At 43.7% G+C, this 23,869-nt stretch overlaps 2 protein-coding genes across 3 annotated transcripts; both read left to right on the forward strand.

Annotated features, from left to right (window-relative positions):
* Window positions 1–1,125: 1,125 nt before the first annotated feature.
* Window positions 1,126–10,207, forward strand: LOC119484402 (formin-binding protein 1 homolog). Its single transcript, XM_037763206.1, has 6 exons — window positions 1,126–1,276; window positions 4,163–4,295; window positions 4,939–5,084; window positions 6,736–6,872; window positions 7,106–7,264; window positions 9,038–10,207. Exons 1-6 carry the CDS (start codon window positions 1,143–1,145, stop codon window positions 9,064–9,066), a joined length of 738 nt encoding a protein of 245 aa, XP_037619134.1. The 5' UTR covers window positions 1,126–1,142; the 3' UTR covers window positions 9,067–10,207.
* A 2,467-nt stretch (window positions 10,208–12,674) lies between these two features.
* Window positions 12,675–23,562, forward strand: LOC119484401 (noelin-like). 2 transcript variants are annotated; one of them, XM_037763204.1, is made up of 7 exons: window positions 12,675–12,789; window positions 12,869–12,934; window positions 19,763–19,912; window positions 20,752–20,907; window positions 21,878–22,097; window positions 22,297–22,403; window positions 22,735–23,562. In XM_037763204.1, the coding sequence occupies exons 2-7, from the start codon at window positions 12,869–12,871 to the stop codon at window positions 23,395–23,397; spliced, it is 1,362 nt and encodes a 453-aa protein (XP_037619132.1). In that variant the 5' UTR covers window positions 12,675–12,789; the 3' UTR covers window positions 23,398–23,562. The 2 variants fall into 2 exon arrangements, with proteins under 2 accessions (XP_037619132.1, XP_037619133.1); XM_037763205.1 differs by having other exon boundaries at window positions 12,693–12,770.
* Window positions 23,563–23,869: the final 307 nt, after the last annotated feature.

Here is a 23,869-nt window from a genome sequence, read left to right on the forward strand (position 1 = left end):
ATATACTACATTACACTATACTAGACTACACACCACTATACTACATTACACTATAATACACTACACTATACAATACTATACTACATTACACTATACTACACAACACTATACTATACTATACTATACTACATTACACTATAATACACTACACTATACTATACTATACTACATCACACTATAATACACTACACTATACTATACTATACTACATTACACTATAATACACTATACTATACTATACTACATTACACTATATTACACAACACTATACTACACTAAACAACACTATACTACATTACACTATAATACACTACATTACACTACACTAAACAACACTACACTACACTACATTACACTACACAACACTATACTACATTACACTAAACACGATATACTACACTACACAACACTACACTAAAACTACATTACACCACACTACACTACACTATACTACAGTACATTACACTAAACATGATATACTATACTACACAACACTATACTACACTACATTACACTACACTAAACAACACTACACTACACTACATTACACTACACTACACAACACGATACTACACTACATTACACTAAACACGATATACTACACTACACAACACTATACTACACTACACTACACTACACTACATTACACTAAACATGATATACTATACTACACAACACTATACTACACTACACTACTACACAACACTACACTATACTATACTATACTATACTACACTACCCTACCCTATACTATACTATACTATACTACACTACACTATGCTACACAACACTACACTACACTATACTATACTGTAGTACACTACACTACACTTTAATATACTATACTATACTATACTACACAACATTACACTACACTATTCTATATTATACTATACTGTAGTATACTATACTATACTGTACAATACTATATCATAATACACTATACTATGCCATATAATGCTTTACTATACTATGCTATACTATACTGTACTATACTACACTATACTGCACTATGTTATACTATAATATACTATGATGTTCTATAACATAATATAATAAAATAAATACAATAATATATTATAATATAATATAACATAATATTATATAATATAGCATAACATAATATAATATGCTATAATGTAATGAGGTGTAATGAACTGTTGCAGGGTTCTGGACCTGCAGACTGCAGTCATCTTCCTCCTGAACAAAGAAGAAAGAAACTTCAAACCAGAATCAACAACATCAACCTGGAGATCCAGAGAGAGAGAGAGCAGAGGTACACACTGAACACACACTGAACACTCACTGAGGGCAGAGGTACACACTGAACACATACACAGCCATTTTTTATGGAGTGGTCTGCTGGGTAAGGAGAGGAAGGAGTGGTCTGTTGGGGTAAGGAGAGGAAGGAGTGGTCTGCTGGGTAAGGAGAGGAAGGAGTGGTCTGTTGGGGTAAGGAGAGGAAGGAGTGGTCTGCTGGGGTAAGGAGAGGAAGGAGTGGTCTGTTGGGGTATGGAGAGTAAGGAGTGGTCTGCTGGTCTGCTGGGGTAAGGAGAGGAAGGAGTGGTCTGCTGGGGTAAGGAGAGTAAGGAGTGGTCTGCTGGGGTAAGGAGAGTAAGGACTGGTCTACTGGGTAAGGAGAGTAAGGAGGGGTCTGCTGGTCTGCTGGGGTAAGGAGAGTAAGGAGTGGTCTACTGGGTAAGGAGAGTAAGGAGTGGTCTGTTGGGGTAAGGAGAGTAAGGAGTGGTCTGCTGGTCTCCTGGGGTAAGGAGAGTAAGGTGTGGTCTGCTGGGGTAAGGAGAGTAAGGACTGGTCTACTGGGCAAGGAGAGTAAGGAGGGGTCTGCTGGTCTGCTGGGGTAAGGAGAGTAAGGAGTGGTCTGCTGGGGTAAGGAGAGTAAGGACTGGTCTACTGGGTAAGGAGAGTAAGGAGGGGTCTGCTGGTCTGCTGGGGTAAGGAGAGTAAGGAGTGGTCTACTGGGTAAGGAGAGTAAGGAGTGGTCTGTTGGGGTAAGGAGAGTAAGGAGTGGTCTGCTGGTCTCCTGGGGTAAGGAGAGTAAGGAGTGGTCTGTTGGGGTAAGGAGAGTAAGGAGTGGTCTGTTGGGGTATGGAGAGTAAGGAGTGGTCTGCTGGTCTGCTGGGGTAAGGAGAGTAAGGAATGGTCTGTTGGGGTAAGGAGGGGAAGGAGTGGTCTGCTGGGGTAAGGAGAGTAAGGAGTGGTCTGTTGGGGTAAGGAGAGTAAGGAGTGGTCTGCTGGGTAAGGAGAGGAAGGAGTGGTCTGCAGGGTAACAAGAGGAAGGAGTGGTCTGTTGGGGTAAGGAGAGGGAGGAGTGGTCTGCTGGGGTAAGGAGAGGAACGAATGGTCTGCTGGTCTGCTGGGTAAGGAGACTAAGGAGTGGTCTGCTGGGTAAGGAGAGGAAGGAGGGGTCTGCCGGGTAAGGAGAGGAAGGAGTGGTCTGTTGGGGTAAGGAGAGGAAGGAGTGGTCTGCTGGGTAAGGAGAGCAAGGACTGGTCTGCTGGGGTAAGGAGAGGAAGGAGTGGTCTGCTGGGTAAGGAGAGGAAGGAGTGGTCTGCTGGGGTAAGGAGAGGAAGGAGTGGTCTGCTGGGTAAGGAGAGGAAGGAGGGGTCTGTTGGGGTAAGGAGAGGAAGGAGTGGTCTGCTGGGTAAGGAGAGCAAGGACTGGTCTGCTGGGGTAAGGAGAGGAAGGAGTGGTCTGCTGGGTAAGGAGAGGAAGGAGGGGTCTGCTGGGTAAGGAGAGGAAGGACTGGTCTGCTGGGGTAAGGAGAGGAAGGAGTGGTCTGCTGGGTAAGGAGAGGAAGGAGGGGTCTGCTGGGTAAGGAGATCAAGGACTGGTCTGCTGGGTAAGGAGAGGAAGGAGTGGTCTGCTGGGGTAAGGAGAGGAAGGATTGGTCTGTTGGGGTAAGGAGAGGAAGGAGTGGTCTGCTGGGTAAGGAGATTAAGGACTGGTCTGCTGGGGTAAGGAGAGGAAGGAGTGGTCTGCTGGGTAATGAGGGGAAGGAGTGGTCTGTTGGGGTAAGGAGAGGAAGGAGTGATCTGCTGGGTAATGAGAGGAAGGAGTGGTCTGCTGGGTAAGGAGAGGAAGGAGTGGTCTGCTGGGTAATGAGGGGAAGGAGTGGTCTGTTGGGGTAAGGAGAGGAAGGAGTGGTCTGTTGGGTAATGAGGGGAAGGAGTGGTCTGTTGGGTAAGGAGAGGAAGGAGTGGTCTGCTGGGTAAGGAGAGGAAGGAGTGGTCTGCTGGGGTAATGAGGGGAAGGAGTGGTCTGCTGGGGTAAGGAGAGCAAGGAGTGGTCTGCTGGGTAAGGAGAGGAAGGAGTGGTCTGCTGGGGTAAGGAGAGCAAGGACTGGTCTGCTGGGTAAGGAGAGGAAGGAGTGGTCTGCTGGGTAATGAGGGGAAGGAGTGGTCTGTTGGGGTAAGGAGAGGAAGGAGTGGTCTGCTGGGTAATGAGGGGAAGGAGTGGTCTGCTGGGTAAGGAGAGGAAGGAGTGGTCTGCTGGGGTAATGAGGGGAAGGAGTGGTCTGCTGGGGTAAGGAGAGCAAGGAGTGGTCTGCTGGGTAAGGAGAGGAAGGAGTGGTCTGCTGGGGTAAGGAGAGCAAGGACTGGTCTGCTGGGTAAGGAGAGGAAGGAGTGGTCTGCTGGGTAATGAGAGCAAGGACTGGTCTGCTGGGTAATGAGGGGAAGGAGTGGTCTGCTGGGTAAGGAGAGGAAGGAGTGGTCTGCTGGGTAAGGAGAGGAAGGAGTGGTCTGCTGGGTAAGGAGAGCAAGGACTGGTCTGCTGGGTAATGAGGGGAAGGAGTGGTCTGCTGGGTAAGGAGAGGAAGGAGTGGTCTGCTGGGTAAGGAGAGCAAGGAGTGGTCTGCTGGGTAAGGAGAGGAAGGAGTGGTCTGCTGGGTAAGGAGAGGAAGGAGTGGTCTGCTGCGGCAGCAACATCTCGGCTGGGACAGGAGTAGACTTGATACAGTGATTAGGAAGGCCAGCTCTGTCCAGGGATGCCCCCTGGACCCAGTGGAGGTGGTGGGAGAGAGGAGGATGATGGCTATTTTTGTATAGTATTTTAATGGTTGTAGTATTTTTATAGTATTTCAATTAGAGTAGTATTCTGTATAGTATTTTAATGGTAGTATTTGTATCACTGTGTGTTTCAGAGACGCTCTGCTGAAAATGAGGGAAGTTTATGAACGAAGTCCTCAGATGGGCGACGCCGGCAGTCTGGAGCCTCGACTGGATGAAGTGAAGCAGAGTCTGCAGAGACTGGAGGACGAGCTGAGGAGGAACCAGGTATATATACTGCAAATACTACATGTATACACATAGTTCACAAACACACACACACACAAACACAGTACTGGAGAACGTGACCTGGCAGCCATAAGAAGCTCCGCCCAGCAGCTGCAGTAAACTTCCTGTTTACATCTCAAAAGTGAAACCTGAGGAGAGAAATCGTCTTTCTGGATTCATAATATGTATAAATATATATATACAGTATATATATATATATATACACATATAATTCTGATCAGCACGGCCTAGTTTCACCGTTTGATCAGAGGTCACGAGGTCACGAGCCGTCATTGACAGCTGCTTTAGAGACTCCTCGACTCTGATTGGTTGTTTTTCTGCGGGCGCTGTGGAATCTGTCTCGTCTGCTGCTGTCAGGATATGACGACAGTTACAGTACATATTATATTTTATTAAAGTTACCAACCCTAGTTTTAATGTCTGTCAATGAGTATTGGTATGAGTAATGGTATGTATGTCTGGTCTAATGTATGTTAATGGTATGTTTATGTGGTTTAATGTATGTTAATGGTACGTATGTGGGGTCTAATGTATGTTAATGGTATGTATATCTGGTTTAATGTGTGTTAATGGTACGTATGTGGGGTCTAATGTATGTTAATGGTATTTGTGGTTTCTCTAGGCGTGGTTGTCGGAGGCCGACAGCAGGCTGTCTGATCACAGCAGTAGAAGACAAAGTGGAGGTTGTGGGTTAAATTCCCAGGCGACGACGCCAGGCAGCAGCAGCCTGAAACAGCTGGACAACCGGAGTCCAGCCAGCAGAGAGAGGTGCTGATTATTGATTATTATATTATTGATTACTGATTATCGATTATTATAATATAGATGACGGCCTTGCCCTGCCCTACATGATCTATAAAATGAAGTGAATTATTGATAACAGCCTGAAATGTGACGAATCTGTTGGACTGAAAGTTTTCTATATACAGTACACTGAACATTAATAAACCTGTCTGTCTACCTGTCTGTCTGTCTACCTGTCTCTCTCTCTACCCATCTCTACCCGTCTCTCCCTCTACCTGTCTCTCTACCTGTCTCTACCTGTCTGTCTATCTGTCTGTCTCTCTCTACCTGTCTGTCTCTCTACCCGTCTCTCTCTACCTGTCTCTCTCTCTCTACCCGTCTCTCTCTCTACCTGTCTGTCTCTCTACCCGTCTCTCTCTAACCATCTCTCTGTCTATCTGTCTGTCTCTCTCTACCTGTCTCTCTCTCTCTAACTGTCTCTCTCTACCTGTCTGTCACTCTACCCGTCTCTCTCTCTCTACCCGTCTCTCTCTCTACCCGTCTCTCTGTCTATCTGTCTGTCTCTCTCTACCTGTCTGTCTCTCTACCCGTCTCTCTCTACCCGTCTCTCTCTACCCGTCTGTCTCTACCTCTCTCTCTCTACCTGTCTCTCTCTACCCGTCTGTTTCTACCTCTCTCTCTCTACCTGTCTCTCTCTACCTGTCTGTCTCTCTCTACCCGTCTGTCTCTCTCTACCCGTCTCTCTCTACCCGTCTGTCTCTACCTCTCTCTCTCTACCTGTCTCTCTCTACCCGTCTGTTTCTACCTCTCTCTCTCTACCTGTCTCTCTCTATCTGTCTGTCTCTCTCTACCCGTCTGTCTCTCTCTAACCGTCTCTCTCTACCCGTCTCTCTCTACCCGTCTGTCTCTACCTCTCTCTCTCTACCTGTCTCTCTCTACCCGTCTGTTTCTACCTCTCTCTCTCTACCTGTTTCTCTCTATCTGTCTGTCTCTCTCTACCCGTCTGTCTCTCTCTAACCGTCTCTCTCTACCCGTCTCTCTCTACCCGTCTCTCTCTACCTGTCTCTCTCTACCTGTCTGTCTCTCTCTACCTGTCTGTCTCTCTCTACCCGTCTGTCTCTCTCTACCCGTCTCTCTCTACCTGTCTGTCTCTACCTCTCTCTCTCTACCTGTCTCTCTCTACCCGTCTGTTTCTACCTCTCTCTCTCTACCTGTCTCTCTCTATCTGTCTGTCTCTCTCTACCCGTCTGTCTCTCTCTAACCGTCTCTCTCTACCCGTCTCTCTCTACCCGTCTGTCTCTCTCTAACCGTCTCTCTCTACCCGTCTCTCTCTACCCGTCTGTCTCTACCTCTCTCTCTCTACCTGTCTCTCTCTACCCGTCTGTCTCTACCTCTCTCTCTCTACCTGTCTCTCTCTACCCGTCTGTTTCTACCTCTCTCTCTCTACCTGTTTCTCTCTATCTGTCTGTCTCTCTCTACCCGTCTGTCTCTCTCTAACCGTCTCTCTCTACCCGTCTCTCTCTACCCGTCTCTCTCTACCTGTCTGTCTCTCTCTACCTGTCTGTCTCTCTCTACCTGTCTCTCTCGCTCTACCTGTCTGTCTCTCTCTACCCGTCTCTTTCTACCTATCTCTCTCTACCTGTCTGTCTCTCTCTACCTGTCTGTCTGTCCTCAGTCCTGACGGCAGCTACACTGAGGATCACAGTGCAGAGCTTCAGTTTAAGTCTCGTAGTTCGGAGTTTGACGATGACTTTGATGATGAAGAACCGTTACCGAGTATCGGCACCTGCAAGTCCCTTTACCCCTTCCAAGGTACTACTACTACTCAGCTCACGTACAGGTACACAGTGATACTAACAGGGCTGGGCTCCACGACGACTCTCTGGATTCTATATCTGAAGCCGTGGGGGGGGTAATCTGGATGACGTCACCGCTGAATGGTTCACTCGTTCACATGGCCCGGCTGGGCCAGAGGCATGATGGGAGAACCAGAGTTCTCTTCTGGTTCTGTTGGGTCTGAACATGTTGTTGTTGATCTTCTCCAGGTCAGAACGAAGGGACTCTGTCGATGGTGGAGGGAGAACTACTTTCTGTGGTGGAAGAGGACAAAGGTGATGGTTGGACCAGAGTACGGAGGAACCTGGAGGAGGAGGGATACGTCCCCACCTCCTACATCAAAGTCTTCCTGGAAAGCAGTGCCAAAGGTGCCATGACCTACATATGACCTTGACGTGACCTTTTTTACGACCTACATCTGACCTTAGTTTGACTTTTAATGACCAGAGTACGACCTCAAAATGTGACCTTTAAATGACCTTCACGTGACATTTATATGACCTACATCTGACCTCACATTGACTTTTAATGAGCAGAGTATGACCTCTAAATGTGACCTTTAAATGACCTCCATTTGACCTCTACATTAAAGGGCCGTCCACACTGATAACAATAACGCGCTATATAAAATAAATGTATTATTATTATTATTATTATTATTATTATTATTTATAGTTGTCATTCTTGGTGTGGTGTGGATCATATATTTATTATTATTACTATTATGATTATTATTATTATTATTTATAGTTGTCGTTCTTGGTGTGGACGCCCTGAATTGACCTCTTGTTGCACAGATGTTGGTCTTTAACCTCCAGATGAATTTTGACCTTTCTTATACAACCCCCTCTCATCCTGATGACCTCTATGACCTTTGATGGTTGGTTGCTATGGTTACAGCAGAAGCCTGTCTGTGCGTATATGTGCTCTGCCTGTCTGTGTGCTGAACGCTACCCAAACTTCACACCTGTAACACACCTGTTACACACCTGGAACACACCTGGCAAACACCTGTGCACCTGTAAGGCAGGAGAATCTCATCTCAGAGCACCGAACGCCTTTATTGATTTCCTGATGGTTATTGATTTACCTGATGATTATTGATTTCCTGATGATTATTGATTTCCTGATGATTATTGATTTACCTGATGGTTATTGATTTCCTGATGATTATTGATTTCCTGATGATTATTGATTTCCTGATGATTATTGATTTACCTGATGGTTCTTGATTTCCTGATGATTATTGATTTCCTGATGATTATTGATTTCCTGATGATTATTGATTTACCTGATGGTTATTGATTTCCTGATGGTTATTGATTTGCTGATGGTTATTGATTTACCTGATGGTTATTGATTTCCTGATGGTTATTGATTTCCTGATGATTATTGATTTCCTGATGGTTATTGATTTCCTGATGGTTATTGATTTGCTGATGGTTATTGATTTACCTGATGGTTATTGATTTCCTGATGGTTATTGATTTCCTGATGATTATTGATTTACCTGATGGTTATTGATTTCCTGATGATTATTGATTTACCTGATGGTTATTGATTTGCTGATGGTTATTGATTTGCTGATGGTTATTGATTAATGATTTGGTCCAAGGTGACGTCTTCAAATATCTTGTTTTGTCCAGAACTGAAGGATATTCAGTTTACTGTGTTATAAAATTAATATATTCATATATATATATAAATATATATGTAAATATTGTTAAAGATGAATATGAATAAGATCAGATTTCTGTCTGATAATCAGTTTAAATACAAACTAATAAAACACGTCAGTTGAGCTTCAGTCCGTTACAGCAGCAAATATCAACAATAACCCCATTTTAGTATTAATATTATTATTATTATTATTATTATTATTATTATTAATAGTAGTATTATTGGTATTAAGATTAGTATTATTAGTAATATTATTATTATTGTTAGTATTAATATTAGTATTATTAATATTATTATTAATATTATTATTATTATTATTTGTATTAATATAGTTCAGCAGCAGCAGTGGTCTGACCTCCTGTCTCACTCTACCAGCTCTGACATATCTACCTGTCTGTCTCTCTGTCTCTCTGTCTGTCTCCCTGTCTGTCCACCGGCCTCTGTCTGTCTGTGTCCTGTAGGCTTTGTGCAGAGTAGTCGGCTAGTCTAGCAGTCAGTCCTCGACCTGTGAGGACGTCTCGCCACAGGAAAGAGATGTAAAGGACAGGTAACAGCCTTTCATTGGACGGTTTAACTCGGCCAATCAGATGACAGACTGCTGTCGATACATGACGGAGGAGAGGTTCTACTGGTGATTGAAATGAGAGGTCAGATATTAGACAGGTCCCAAACGCAGGTCACGTGTCAGATCAGATATTAGACAGGTCCCAAACGCAGGTCACGTGTCAGATCAGATATTAGACAGGTCCCAAACGCAGGTCACGTGTCAGATCAGATATTAGACAGGTCCCAAACGCAGGTCACGTGTCAGATCAGATATTAGACAGGTCCCAAACGCAGGTCACGTGTCAGATCAGATATTAGACAGGTCCCAAACACAGGTCAGATGTCAGATCAGATATTAGACAGGTCCCAAACACAGATCACATGTCAGATCAGATATTAGACAGGTCCCAAACACAGATCACATGTCAGATCAGATATTAGACAGGTCCCAAACACAGATCACATGTCAGATCAGATATTAGACAGGTCCCAAACACAGATCACATGTCAGATCAGATATTAGACAGGTCCCAAACGCAGGTCACGTGTCAGATCAGATATTAGACAGGTCCCAAACACAGATCACATGTCAGATCAGATATTAGACAGGTCCCAAACACAGGTCACGTGTCAGATCAGATATTAGACAGGTCCCAAACACAGATCACATGTCAGATCAGATATTAGACAGGTCCCAAACGCAGGTCACGTGTCAGATCAGATATTAGACAGGTCCCAAACGCAGGTCACGTGTCAGATCAGATATTAGACAGGTCCCAAACACAGATCACATGTCAGATCAGATATTAGACAGGTCCCAAACGCAGGTCACGTGTCAGATCAGATATTAGACAGGTCCCAAACACAGGTCAGATGTCAGATCAGATATTAGACAGGTCCCAAACACAGATCACGTGTCAGATCAGATATTAGACAGGTCCCAAACACAGGTCACGTGTCAGATCAGATATTAGACAGGTCCCAAACACAGATCAGATATTAGACAGGTCCCAAATGCAGGTCACATGTCAGATCAGATATTAGACAGGTCCCAAACACAGATCAGATATTAGACAGGTCCCAAACGCAGGTCAGATATTAGACAGGTCCATATCATCTGTATTTACTGTAGATCCAGATTATGACATTTATCATTACTCATCATTAGGTCAGAACGTAATTTATCTTTATTAAATGTGAGGAAATATACATTAATGTTAGAAAAGTAATAAATAACATAATAAAATTAACTAAATGATAATAAAATTGATTTCACTTTTAATTTCTCTTTTGAGCCCCAAATGATAAATTTCTGTTCTTTGTGCTTTAAACTCGTTCTGTAATCGATCCGATTGATCTGAGATCAGTTTAACCAGATGTTTTAAAACTGAACCTCTCGTTTCTGTTGGTGATGTCACAGTGATGTCACAGTGTACTCCAGTACACTGTGACATCACAGTGGGTGTGGTCAGAAACACTTTAATGAAACCGCAGCGAGGTGTTAAACATGTACCAGTGTGTAAATAGAGACTGTAGCTGCACAGGTGTGGCTCCCCCCCCCCCCCCCCCCCCCCCCGTATACCTGCTGATAAGATTAACCAGTGTGTGTTAGCGCCCCCCCCCCTCCCCGCTTGTTGATCAATGATCAAGTTATTGATTGTGTGAAATGTGAAACTTTTTTTATTTTATAGTGAGATATTGATCAGTTATTGATTTTTTATTGAGACGTGAGACTGCTGATCACGCTCTTTTCAACTTCCTGTATGTTAAACTTTCAAAATAAAGTACACACTGAATCAAACACTGTAAACTGTGTTCATTCAGACTCTGTTGCTCAGAGGCACTGCGGCAGCGACTTTCTACCATTCAGGTGATTCAGGTTAGGGTTAGGGTATATATATATATATATATATATATATACATATAATAATAATAATTATGATAATATATATTATTATTATATATATAACAAATGATAATAATAATAAAACTGAATCACATCATGAAGTAGGTAAGGTCCAACTGGAGGTACGGGGTGATGATGGAGTCCATGAAGAGGAAGGAGTCCACCGGGTCCCGTCCTGCTTCTTACGGTTATTTTACATCGTCATTCATTCATTTCCTGTTTTATTTTGATATCCTCACTTCTCGTTTCAGAGAGCTTCACTTCCTTCCTGTGGGATTTTCTGATTTATTAGAAAGAGCTGTTTAACACATTCAGATTATTGAATAATCTTCATGTTTATTAAAGTTAAATCATTCAGATAGGATCAGTTTCTGTTTTTATTTTGTTGCTGTAAAATAACAAAATGTTCCTGAACGCCTCGTTTCTTCTTTTCTAACTGAAATCTTGATTTCTGTCCAACTGTGTGTGTGTGTGTGTGTGTGTGTGTTGAACCCTGCTGTGGACCATCTGACACTCTCACTCACTCACACACACACACACACACACTGTGATGCCTGCAGATAGGGATGTTTCCATGACGACCAAATGAGGAAAATGATGATTAATTTAGAGACGTTCTTCTCCTCCATCTGCTGCTTCTTCTCCTTTCGTCTCATTCAGACTGAAACATCTTCATGTCTGTGACCTTTGAACTGATTCATAACTGATTGATCACAACAGCTTGATGAGACAGGAAGCTGATTGATTACCTGTTGGTTTTTACCTGGTCTACATCTGGTCACTCACTTTTTACCTGAACTCTGCTGTTATCAGTCTGAACCTGAAGAAGATGAGAATAATGTGACTTCCTGTCGAATCAAAGCGTGAACGTCTCCGGGGAAGCAGGAAAAACACTCTGATTTTATTTTAGACGAACGCCGTCAACGTCAAAATAGTACGACATTACAAGGAAATTCCACGTGTCATGAGGAGGAATTTTAGGCCATTCACATGTCATTTGTACGCCATGCCACAAAACTACGGCAACGTCCACAGTAACATAAGTATAGTATAAGTGTGTGTATATATATATATATATATATATATATAACAGTATGCAGACAGGAGGGTTAATATCAGAGCATTCTGACGGAGCACTGATGACCTCTGTAGAGCAGTAACAGACATCGTGTCATTAGACTTCGATCCTGAGATATCTCGGACCCATCTGGTCTGATCTGGTCTAACACAAATATTAGACCAGATAATCTAACACTAATATTAAACCAGAACACACCAGATCTGAGACTCACGGGGAAAAAAATGTCAGAAGGGGATTAATCATTAGATCAATTAAGGGAGCCAACGGGGAGTTCTGTTGTTTTTGATATATTGATACTGTAACCCCCTCCCCCCAACACACTGTCAGCTGCAGGATCGGGTTTCCACTGGGACAATGTTTGGCTTCATATCAGAGAAGAAGAAATAGAAAGCGGAGGGAGGGAGGAGGAAGAGCAGAGAGAGGAGGGAAGGAGGGAGAAGGAAGAGCAGGAACAGAGAGACCAGAGAGAGGAGGGAGGGAGGAGGAAGAGCAGAGAGAGGAGGGAGGAAGGAGGAAGAGCAGGAACAGAGGGACCAGAGAGAGGAGGGAGGGAGGAAGAAGAGCAGAGGGACCAGAGAGAGGAGGGAGGGAGGAAGGAGGAAGAGCAGAGAGGAGCAGAGAGAGGGATACACACCAGATTAACAGATAACCAGGCTAAGAGGTAACCGGGTTAACAGAAGGTAACCAGGCTAACAGATAACCAGGCTCAGAGATAACCGGGTTAACGTTAAGCAGGTTAACGGTGAATGTGTTTGACAGATGGAGTCGGAGGAGAATCTGCTCAACGTTTTTCTGCTGCTGCTGATGGGATCACACTTCACTGTGGTGAATAGATCATGTTTCTATTTATACTCTACTGTCTTCTATATGTTATTCTATATTCTATTCTATTCTACTGTCTTCTATATTCTATTCTATTCTACTGTCTTCTATATTTTATTCTATTCTACTGTATTTTAGTCAGACAGTGTGAAACCTTGTTCACTGATGTTCCTGTTTATATTTGATTAACTTCTGATAATCATTCTGATCGATCAATATCTGAACATCAGAGACCCTAACCCTAACCCCTAACCCAATATCTGAACATCAATGACCCTAACCCCTAACCCTACCCCTAACCCCTACCCCTAACCCAATATCTGAACATCAAAGACCCTAACCCCTAACCCCTAACCCTACCCCTAACCCTACCCCTACCCCTAACCCCTAACCCTACCCCTACCCCTAACCCCTAACCCTACCCCTACCCCTAACCCAATATCTGAACATCAAAGACCCTAACCCCTAACCCCTAACCCTACCCCTAACCCTACCCCTACCCCTAACCCAATATCTGAACATCAAAGACCCTAACCCCTAACCCTACCCCTAACCCCTATCCCTAACCCAATATCTGAACATCAGAGACCCTACCCCTAACCCCTAACCCAATATCTGAACATCAAAGACCCTAACCCCTAACCCCTACCCCTAACCCTACCCCTAACCCAATATCTGAACATCAGAGACCCTAACCCAAACCTACCCCTACCCCTAACCCAATATCTGAACATCAGAGACCCTACCCCTAACCCCTACCCCTAACCCAATATCTGAACATCAAAGACCCTACCCATACCCCTACCCCTAACCCCTACCCCTAACCCAATATCTGAACATCACAGACCCTAACCCCTACCCCAACCCCTACCCCTAACCCAATATCTGAACATCAGAGACCCTACCCCTAACCCCTACCCCTAACCCCTACCCCTAACCCAATATCTGAACATCACAGACCCTAACCCCTACCCCAACCCCTACCCCTAACCCAATATCTGAACATCACAGACCCTAACCCCTACCCCAACCCCTACCCCTAACCCAATATCTGAGCATCAAAGACCCTAACCCCTAACCCCTACCCCTATCCCTACCCCTAACCCAATATCTGAACATCAGAGACCCTAACCCAAACCTACCCCTACCCCTAACCCAATATCTGAACATCAGAGACCCTAACCCAAACCTACCCCTACCCCTAACCCAATATCTGAACATCAGAGACCCTACCCCTAACCCCTAACCCCTACCCCTAACCCAATATCTGAACATCAAAGACCCTACCCCTACCCCTAACCCCTACCCCTAACCCAATATCTGAACATCACAGACCCTAACCCCTACCCCAACCCCTACCCCTAACCCAATATCTGAACATCAGAGACCCTACCCCTAACCCCTACCCCTAAGCCAATATCTGAACATCACACACCCTAACCCCTACCCCAACCCTTACCCCTAACCCAATATCTGAACATCAGAGACCCTACCCCTAACCCCTACCCCTAACCAATATCTGAACATCACAGACCCTACCCCTACCCCTACCCCCTACCCCTATTCCCTACCCCTAACCCAATATCTGAACATCAGAGACCCTAACCCAAACCTACCCCTACCCCTTACCCAATATCTGAACATCAGAGACCCTACCCCTAACCCCTACCCCTAACCCAATATCTGAACATCACAGACCCTACCCCTACCCCTACCCCTAAACCAATATCTGAACATCAAAGACCCTACCCCTAACCCTACCCCTAACCCTAACCAAATATCTGAACATCAGAGACCCTAACCCAAACCTACCCCTACCCCTAACCCCTACCCCTAACCCAATATCTGAACATCAAAGACCCTACCCCTACCCCTACCCCTACCCCTAACCCAATATCTGAACATCACAGACCCTAACCCCTACCCCAACCCCTACCCCTAACCCAATATCTGAACATCAGAGACCCTACCCCTAACCCCTACCCCTAACCCAATATCTGAACATCACAGACCCTACCCCTACCCCTACCCCTAAACCAATATCTGAACATCAAAGACCCTACCCCTAACCCTACCCCTAACCCTAACCAAATATCTGAACATCAGAGACCCTAACCCAAACCTAACCCTAACCCTAACCCCTACCCCTAACCCAATGTCTGAACATCACAGACCCTAACCCCTACCCCAACCCCTACCCCTAACCCAATATCTGAACATCACAGACCCTAACCCTACCCCAACCCCTACCCCTAACCCAATATCTGAACATCAGAGACCCTACCCCTAACCCCTACCCCTAACCCAATATCTGAACATCACAGACCCTACCCCTACCCCTACCCCTAAACCAATATCTGAACATCAAAGACCCTACCCCTAACCCTACCCCTAACCCTAACCAAATATCTGAACATCAGAGACCCTAACCCAAACCTACCCCTACCCCTAACCCCTACCCCTAACCCAATATCTGAACATCAAAGACCCTACCCCTACCCCTACCCCTAACCCCTACCCCTAACCCAATGTCTGAACATCACAGACCCTAACCCCTACCCCAATCCCTACCCCTAACCCAATATCTAAACATCACAGACCCTAACCCCTACCCCAACCCCTACCCCTAACCCAATATCTGAACATCACAGACCCTAACCCCTACCCCAACCCCTACCCCTAACCCAATATCTGAACATCAGAGACCCTACCCCTAACCCCTACCCCTAACCCAATATCTGAACATCAGAGACCCTACCCCTACCCCTACCCCCTACCCCTAACCCAATATCTGAACATCAAAGACCCTACCCCTAACCCTAGCCCTAACCCTAACCAAATATCTGAACATCAGAGACCCTAACCCAAACCTACCCCTACCTCTAACCCCTACCCCTAACCCAATATCTGAACATCAGAGACCCTAACCCAAACCTACCCCTACCCCTAACCCCTACCCCTAACCCAATATCTGAACATCAGAGACCCGAACCCCTAACCCCTACCCCTAACCCTAACCCAATATCTGAACATCACAGACCCTAACCCCTAACCCTACCCCTAACCCTAATTCAATATCTGAACATCAGAGACCCGAACCCCTAACCCTACCCCTAACCCTAACCCAATATCTGAACATCAAAGACCCTACCCCTAACCCCTATCCCTACCCCTAACCCTAACCCAATATCTGAACATCAGAGACCCTAACCCCTACCCCTAACCCAATATCTGAACATCAGAGACCCGAACCCCTAACCCTACCCCTAACCCTAACCCAATATCTGAACATCAAAGACCCTACCCCTAACCCCTATCCCTACCCCTAACCCTAACCCAATATCTGAACATCAGAGACCCTAACCCCTACCCCTAACCCAATATCTGAACATCAGAGACCCTAACCCCTACCCCTAACCCAATATCTGAACATCAGAGACCCTAACCCCAGTTAGGGGTTAGGGTCTCTGATGTTAACAGTTTGTTCAAAGTGATTTCATTATTTGTAGTGTCTTGTTACACAGACTCACAGTTTTAACTACACAGTAACAGTGTAAAATCCCAGCATGCACTTCTCCATTACAAACCCGTTTCGATCGTTGACACCACGTTGGGTCTGTTGATTGATTCAATCAGCAGATTAAACTGTAGTTCTCAGCGGGGATCGAACCTGTGACAACAGAGCTACATTAACCCCCATCCTTTAGCATACTAGGACTAAATATATAATAATAATAATAATAATAATAATAATAATAATAATAAACTACTGTAAGAAACAACCAGCAGGGCAAAATGTGAACTTATTTCTTCTCTAAACATTATTACTGATATAATTTAAATAAACAATTTTTTTTTTCCTCTGCCCAGTTGGAGAAATATTGTAGCTCCACCCGTACAGTGCACACAGAAGGAAGAAACAAACGCTCCCCCTCTAAAAAAATGCTCAGACCAAGAACTATGACATAATGAATTAATAATTTACATTCATCTTATTTCATGTAGAAAAAAAGTGTTTTCTGCCCAGTAACGATCCGACAGCTCGGTTGGGACATTCTGCTTTTAACAGCAGTAAAGAATCACATTTAATATATAATATATATATATATTATATAATAAAGTTAATTATATTTAATTATAGTGTTTTCATTCTGATGCAGCAAGAAAAGTTTGATGAAATGTGGAAGTTGACATTAAAAGTTATTATTATTATTATGACCAATCCAGAAGTTCCACCTTTTTACAGCTGTTTGAAATAATGTGTTGATTTCACTCAGTTATGAATCTGAATTATGAGCAGAAAGACTGAATAAGAAAGACATAATGAGAACAGTCATTGTATTTTAATACATATTTAACACATTCTTTGATTTTCACACATCTTTAACACATTTTTAACACTTTTGGTTACTTTATCCATCATCCAGACCTAATCCATCCTCCTCAGCTTCTCCTTTATTTATATATATATACAGTATATATATATATATATATACTGTGTGTATATATATATATATACTGGAAAAACAAAGTTGGTAAACTTGTGTTTGGTGGATTATTTCTCTGTTGTATCAATGCTAATGGTCATTGTATTTTACACCGTGGAAAGCCTGTTTATTTACCTTCGCAATGATGTCCAACTTGTAAGGATCATGCATTCGTGGGATGAGCAGCACAGCTGATTATGTGGGGAGCGCCCAAGAAAAATTTGCCAAAATGCTCTGCCAATGGTAAACAGTGTATTCTCATAAGGCTACCAGGAAGCCTGCAATGACTGCCCTTCACCGTCAGGCCCGTTGGCGCTGGTGTCGACAACACAGACAATGGAACCTGAACATGTGGGGGAATGTCATGTTCAGTGATGAGTCCAGGTTCTGTCTGCCAAAGTTGGATGGCAGGTCAAAGTATGGAGACGACGTGGAGAACGCTATGCTGATTGTTGAACCGATGGAGTAACAGCTTTTGGTGGGGGCAGTGTCATGGTTTGTGGGGGGCGGGGGGGGCATCTCCCTAACTGGCAAAACAAGGCTTGTCATCATTGAAGGCCAAGTGAGATATCGGGATGAGATTCTGCAGCCAGGGGTGATCCCATATCTCCACAATCTGGGACCTAACTTCATCCTCCAAGATGACAACGCTCGCCCCTACAGAGCCAGGGTTATCACAGACTACCTCCACAATGTGGGAGTAGAGAGAATGGAACGGCCTGCCAAGAGGCCAGACCTCAACCCAATTCAACACTTGTGGGATCAGCTTGGGCGTGCTGTACGTGTTAGAGTGACCAACACAACCACGCTGGCTGACCTGCAACCAATCCTGGTTGAGGAATGGAACGCCATCCCACAGCAACGTGTGACCAGGTTGGTGACCAGCATGAGGAGGAGGTGCCAGGCTGTTGTGGCTGCGTATGGATCTTCCACCGCTACTGAGGCTCCTGACGGTGGATTCAATCAATCAATATGTCTTGTTTGTTCCTTGTTACTGATAGAGAGTTCAATCATCCAATCCACCAAACAACTCAAAACAAGAGTCAACACCAACAGGAGAATACACTGTTTACCATTGACGGAGCATTTTGGCAAATCTTTCTTGGGCGCTACCCACATAATCAGCTGTGCTGCTCATCCCACTAATGCATGATCCTTACAAGTTGGACATCATTGTGAAGATAAATAAACAGGCTTTTCGACGATGTACAATACAATGCCAATTAGCATTGTAACAACAGAGAAATAATCGACCAAACACAAGTTTCCGAACTTTGTTTTTCCAGTTTATATACAACAAACTCAAAGCTTTCATCCAGGAGATCGCTGTGTGTTAAGTTTCACTTTCAAGTTACAATCAGCTGATCGTTGGTGTCCCGTGTTCACAACATCAAGTCACTTTTTCACCGTACAAACGTCGTAGTTTGAAGCCCAACCACGTATTTATATATACAAACCTGTGTGTGTGTGTAATAAATTACTAGAGCATGACATGAAACTTGATGACATTTGTGAATATCCCAACTCATCCATAAAATACAGATCTGTGTTATGTAGAGCTGCGACTGAAGCCTGAAAATAAACCGACTGAAGCAGCTGAGCATTCAAAGGGTTAAATAAAAGATAAAGAAATAGTTAATATATAGTAGTAATAGTTTTATTTTGGTGTCTTTATGACAAACTAAAGTCAAAGAGCTAAATGTTATATTGTTAAATGTTAAAATACAGTAAATGAAAGAGAAGAGGAAGAGTATCGAGTCCATCAGATATCAAATATAAACTAATACATAGTATAGTATAATATGAAATATGATAACACTCTAGAATCAGTATAAATACATCAGTGTGATACTGAATTCAGCCTGCAGGGGGTTAGGGTTAACCCTGAATTCAGCCTGCAGACGGTTAGGCTTAACCCTGAATTCAGCCTGCAGACGGTTAGGCTTAACCCTGAATTCAGCCTGCAGACGGTTAGGGCTAACCCTGAATTCAGCCTGCAGACGGCAGCAAACACAAACATCACAAGACAAATCTACTTCCTGTTGATCTGAATGATTGAAAAGAGTAATGTGGGTCAGTGTGTCCCTGAGCAGCGCTGCACAGGCTCTCTTCTTCTTCTTCTTCTCTGTCTCTGATTAAATCATTTTACATCATGACTGTAAACACAACAAGTCATCAACACGTGTTGTTTCCATCTCTTTCCATCTCACGTGTTGTTTCTTCTTCTTCTTCTTCTTCTTCTTCGTCTTTGTCTTCTTCTTTGATTAATTAATTAATTTTACGTCATAACTGTAAACACAATTCTGCGTCATCAACACGTGTTGTTTCCATCTCTGTCTCACAGGTTGGTCCTTCTGCCCCTGAGGAAGGCTGGCAGGTGTACAGTTCAGCTCAGGACTCTGAAGGTCGATGTGTTTGTACGGTGGTCGCTCCCCAGCAGACGGTCTGCTCCAGAGACGCCCGAACCAAACAGCTCCGACAGCTGCTGGAGAAGGTACCAAATACTCTGATAATACTACTACTAGTGGTGATGATACTCTGATAATACTACTACTAGTGGTGATGATACTCTGATAATACTACTACTAGTGGTGATGATGATACTCTGATAATACTACTACTAGTGGTGATGATACTCTGATAATACTACTACTAGTGGTGGTGATGATACTCTGATAATACTACTACTAGTGGTGATGATACTCTGATAATACTACTACTAGTGGTGATGATGATACTCTGATAATACTACTACTAGTGGTGATGATACTCTGATAATACTACTACTAGTGGTGATGATACTCTGATAATACTACTAGTAGTGGTGATGATACTCTGATAATACTACTACTACTAGTGGTGATGATACTCTGATAATACTACTACTAGTGGTGATGATACTCTGATAATACTACTACTAGTGGTGACGATACTCTGATAATACTACTACTAGTGGTGACGATACTCTGATAATACTACTACTAGTGGTGACGATACTCTGATAATACTACTAGTAGTGGTGACGATACTCTGATAATACTACTACTAGTGGTGACGATACTCTGATAATACTACTAGTAGTGGTGACGATACTCTGATAATACTACTACTAGTGGTGATGATACTCTGATAATACTACTAGTAGTGGTGATGATACTCTAATAATACTACTAATAGTGGTGATGATACTCTGATAATACTACTAGTAGTGGTGATGATAATAATAATACTAATAATATTATACTACTGCTGATACCTCTGATTATAGTGATTTGTAGTATAAGTAGTAGTAGTAAATGGTATTATGCGTTATGATGCGATGGTGTTGTCCAGATTCAGACTATGAGTCAGTCCATCGAGGTCCTGGACCATCGGACTCAGAGGGATCTGCAGTATGTGGAGAGGATGGAAGTTCAGCTGAGAATTCTGGAAACCCAATTCAGACAGGCGGAAGCCGGACACGAGAGCAACATCGCCAGACAGTACAAGGTACCGGCCACATCATGACATCACGGCTTAAACTACCAATCAAGATCCAAACCTTCACGGCATCATGTCACCAACTAACCAATCAACAAGGGTTAGCTAGGGTTAACTATGAAGGGTTAGGGTTAGGGTTAACTATGAAGGGTTAGGGTTAGGGTTAACTATGAAGGGTTAGGGTTAACTATGAAGGGTTAGGGTTAGGGTTAACTATGAAGGGTTAGGGTTAACTATGAAGGGTTAGGGTTAGGGTTAACTATGAAGGATTAGGGTTAACTATGAAGGGTTAGGGTTAGGGTTAACTATGAAGGGTTAGGGTTAACTATGAAGGGTTAGGGTTAACTATGAAGGATTAGGGTTAACTATGAAGGGTTAGGGTTAGGGTTAACTATGAAGGATTAGGGTTAACTATGAAGGGTTAGGGTTAGGGTTAACTATGAAGGATTAGGGTTAACTATGAAGGGTTAGGGTTAGGGTTAACTATGAAGGATTAGGGTTAACTATGAAGGGTTAGGGTTAACTATGAAGGGTTAGGGTTAGGGTTAACTATGAAGGATTAGGGTTAACTATGAAGGGTTAGGGTTAACTATGAAGGATTAGGGTTAACTATGAAGGGTTAGGGTTAGGGTTAACTATGAAGGATTAGGGTTAACTATGAAGGGTTAGGGTTAGGGTTAGCTAGGGGTTAACTACAAAGCATCACATTTCATAGTTGAGACAGTAATGTCTCAGACTTTCGTCTCTACACAGGAAGTGTTTCTTGTACTCTTTATTGTAGGTGAACGTATCCAGACGGAGCTGCTGCTCATTCTATGCTATAACCCTAACCCTGTTGTTTAAATTAATTATCCAAGCATTAGTAATTAATCCATGAGATGGAGTAGAGTTAACAAAGAGCTGCAGTTCAGACCACCTTCACTTGAATGTGGATGTCTGGAAACGTCTGGACGGTTATTGATCTCTGCTTTCCGATCAGTCCATCAAAGCAAAGATGGAGGAGTTACGGCCTCTGATCCCAGTCCTGGAGTCCTACAAGGCGGACGCTCTGCTGGTCCGACAGTTTAAGGACGAGGCAGCAAATGTGACAGAGCTGCTGGGATCGCTGCAAGAAGAACTGGGAGGTCTGGACTACCAGGAGCTCCACAGCCGAGTGATGAACCTAGAGGACGGGCTGAGGGCCTGCATGCAGAGGCTGGGTGAGTAAACAACAGAGGAATAAATAAACAAGCACAATATATGATAACATAATATATTTATAAAAACATATATTTAAAATTATAATAACAGAATATAACAGAGCGCAGAAACAAACACACAACAGGATCCCACTGATGTCTCGTCCTGTACCTTCATGTGTTCATGTTATTTTGTCCACCCTGTACCTTCATGTTTCAGCGTGTGGGAAGCTGACAGGAATCTCTGAGCCAATCACCATCAAGACGTCTGGGTCACGGTTTGGATCGTGGATGACCGACCCGCTCGCAGCGGCAGGAGACAACAGAGTGAGTCTAATCAGTATTATCTAGAGACAACAGAGTGAGTCTAGTCAGTCAGTATTATCTAGAGACAACAGAGTCTAGTCAGTCAGTATTATCTAGAGACAACAGAGTCTAGTCAGTCAGTATTATCTAGAGACAACAGAGTCTAGTCAGTCAGTATTATCTAGAGACAACAGAGTCTAGTCAGTCAGTATTATCTAGAGACAACAGAGTAAGTCTAGTCAGTCAGTATTATCTAGAGACAACAGCGTGTTTCTAGTCAGTATTATCTAGAGACAACAGAGTGAGTCTCATCACAGTTTTAGATTATTATTTTTGATTTCTTCCCTTATAGGTGTGGTACATGGATGGTTACCATAACAACCGCTTTGTCAGGGAGTATCAGTCAATGTATGACTTCATGACGACAGATAACTTCACGTCTCACCGCCTGCCTCACCCCTGGTCCGGTACTGGTCAGGTGGTTTATAACGGATCCATTTACTTCAACAAGTTTCAGAGTCACACCATCATCAAGTTCGACTTCAGCACGTCGCTGATCAGCCGCTCCCGGCAGCTGGACTTTGCCGGGTACAACAACATGTACCATTACTCCTGGGGGGGGCACTCGGACATCGACCTCATGGTGGATGAGGGGGGGCTCTGGGCCGTCTACGCCACCAATCAGAACGCTGGAAACATTGTCCTCAGCCAGTTAAACCCAAACACTCTGCAGATCATCCGCAGCTGGACCACCAACCACCCGAAACGCAGCGCCGGCGAGGCGTTCATGATCTGTGGAACCATGTATGTTACTAACGGGTATTCAGGTGGAACCAAAGTGTACTACGCCTACTCCACCAACTCCTCCACCTACGAGTACATCGACATTCCTCTCACCAATAAATACAGCCACCTGTCCATGTTGGACTACAACCCCCGAGACAGAGCGCTGTACGCCTGGAACAACGGCCACCAAGTCCTTTATAACGTTACTCTCTACCACATTATACAGTAACACTAAAGACTAAATAAAGTCCTTTATAACGTTACTCTCTACCACATTATACAGTAACACTAAAGACTAAATAACGTCCTTTATAACGTTACTCTCTACCACATTATACAGTAACACTAAAGACTAAATAAAGTCCTTTATAACGTTACTCTCTACCACATTATACAGACTAAATAAAGTCCTTTATAACGTTACTCTCTACCACATTATACAGTAACACTAAAGACTAAATAAAGTCCTTTATAACGTTACTCTCTACCACATTATACAGACTAAATAACGTCCTTTATGACGTTACTCTCTACCACATTATACAGTAACACTAAAGACTAAATAAAGTCCTTTATAACGTTACTCTCTACCACATTATACAGTAACACTAAAGACTAAATAAAGTCCTTTATAACGTTACTCTCTACCACATTATACAGACTAAATAACGTCCTTTATGACGTTACTCTCTACCACATTA

The sequence above is a fragment of the Sebastes umbrosus genome, unplaced genomic scaffold (genome assembly GCF_015220745.1).
Source record: "Sebastes umbrosus isolate fSebUmb1 unplaced genomic scaffold, fSebUmb1.pri scaffold_204_arrow_ctg1, whole genome shotgun sequence".
In the NCBI taxonomy this organism is placed as follows: Eukaryota; Metazoa; Chordata; class Actinopteri; order Perciformes; family Sebastidae; genus Sebastes; species Sebastes umbrosus.

Coding starts and splice junctions, on each gene's coding strand:
- LOC119484401 (XM_037763204.1), top strand. CDS start 12,869: ATGGAGTCGGAGGAGAATCTGCTCAACGTTTTTCTGCTGCTGCTGATG. Junction 20,908..21,877: donor ACATCGCCAGACAGTACAAG/GTACCGGCCACA, acceptor CTTTCCGATCAG/TCCATCAAAGCAAAGATGGA. Junction 22,404..22,734: donor CAGCGGCAGGAGACAACAGA/GTGAGTCTAATC, acceptor CTTCCCTTATAG/GTGTGGTACATGGATGGTTA.
- LOC119484402 (XM_037763206.1), top strand. CDS start 1,143: ATGAGGTGTAATGAACTGTTGCAGGGTTCTGGACCTGCAGACTGCAGT. Junction 1,277..4,162: donor CAGAGAGAGAGAGAGCAGAG/GTACACACTGAA, acceptor TGTGTGTTTCAG/AGACGCTCTGCTGAAAATGA. Junction 5,085..6,735: donor AGTCCAGCCAGCAGAGAGAG/GTGCTGATTATT, acceptor GTCTGTCCTCAG/TCCTGACGGCAGCTACACTG.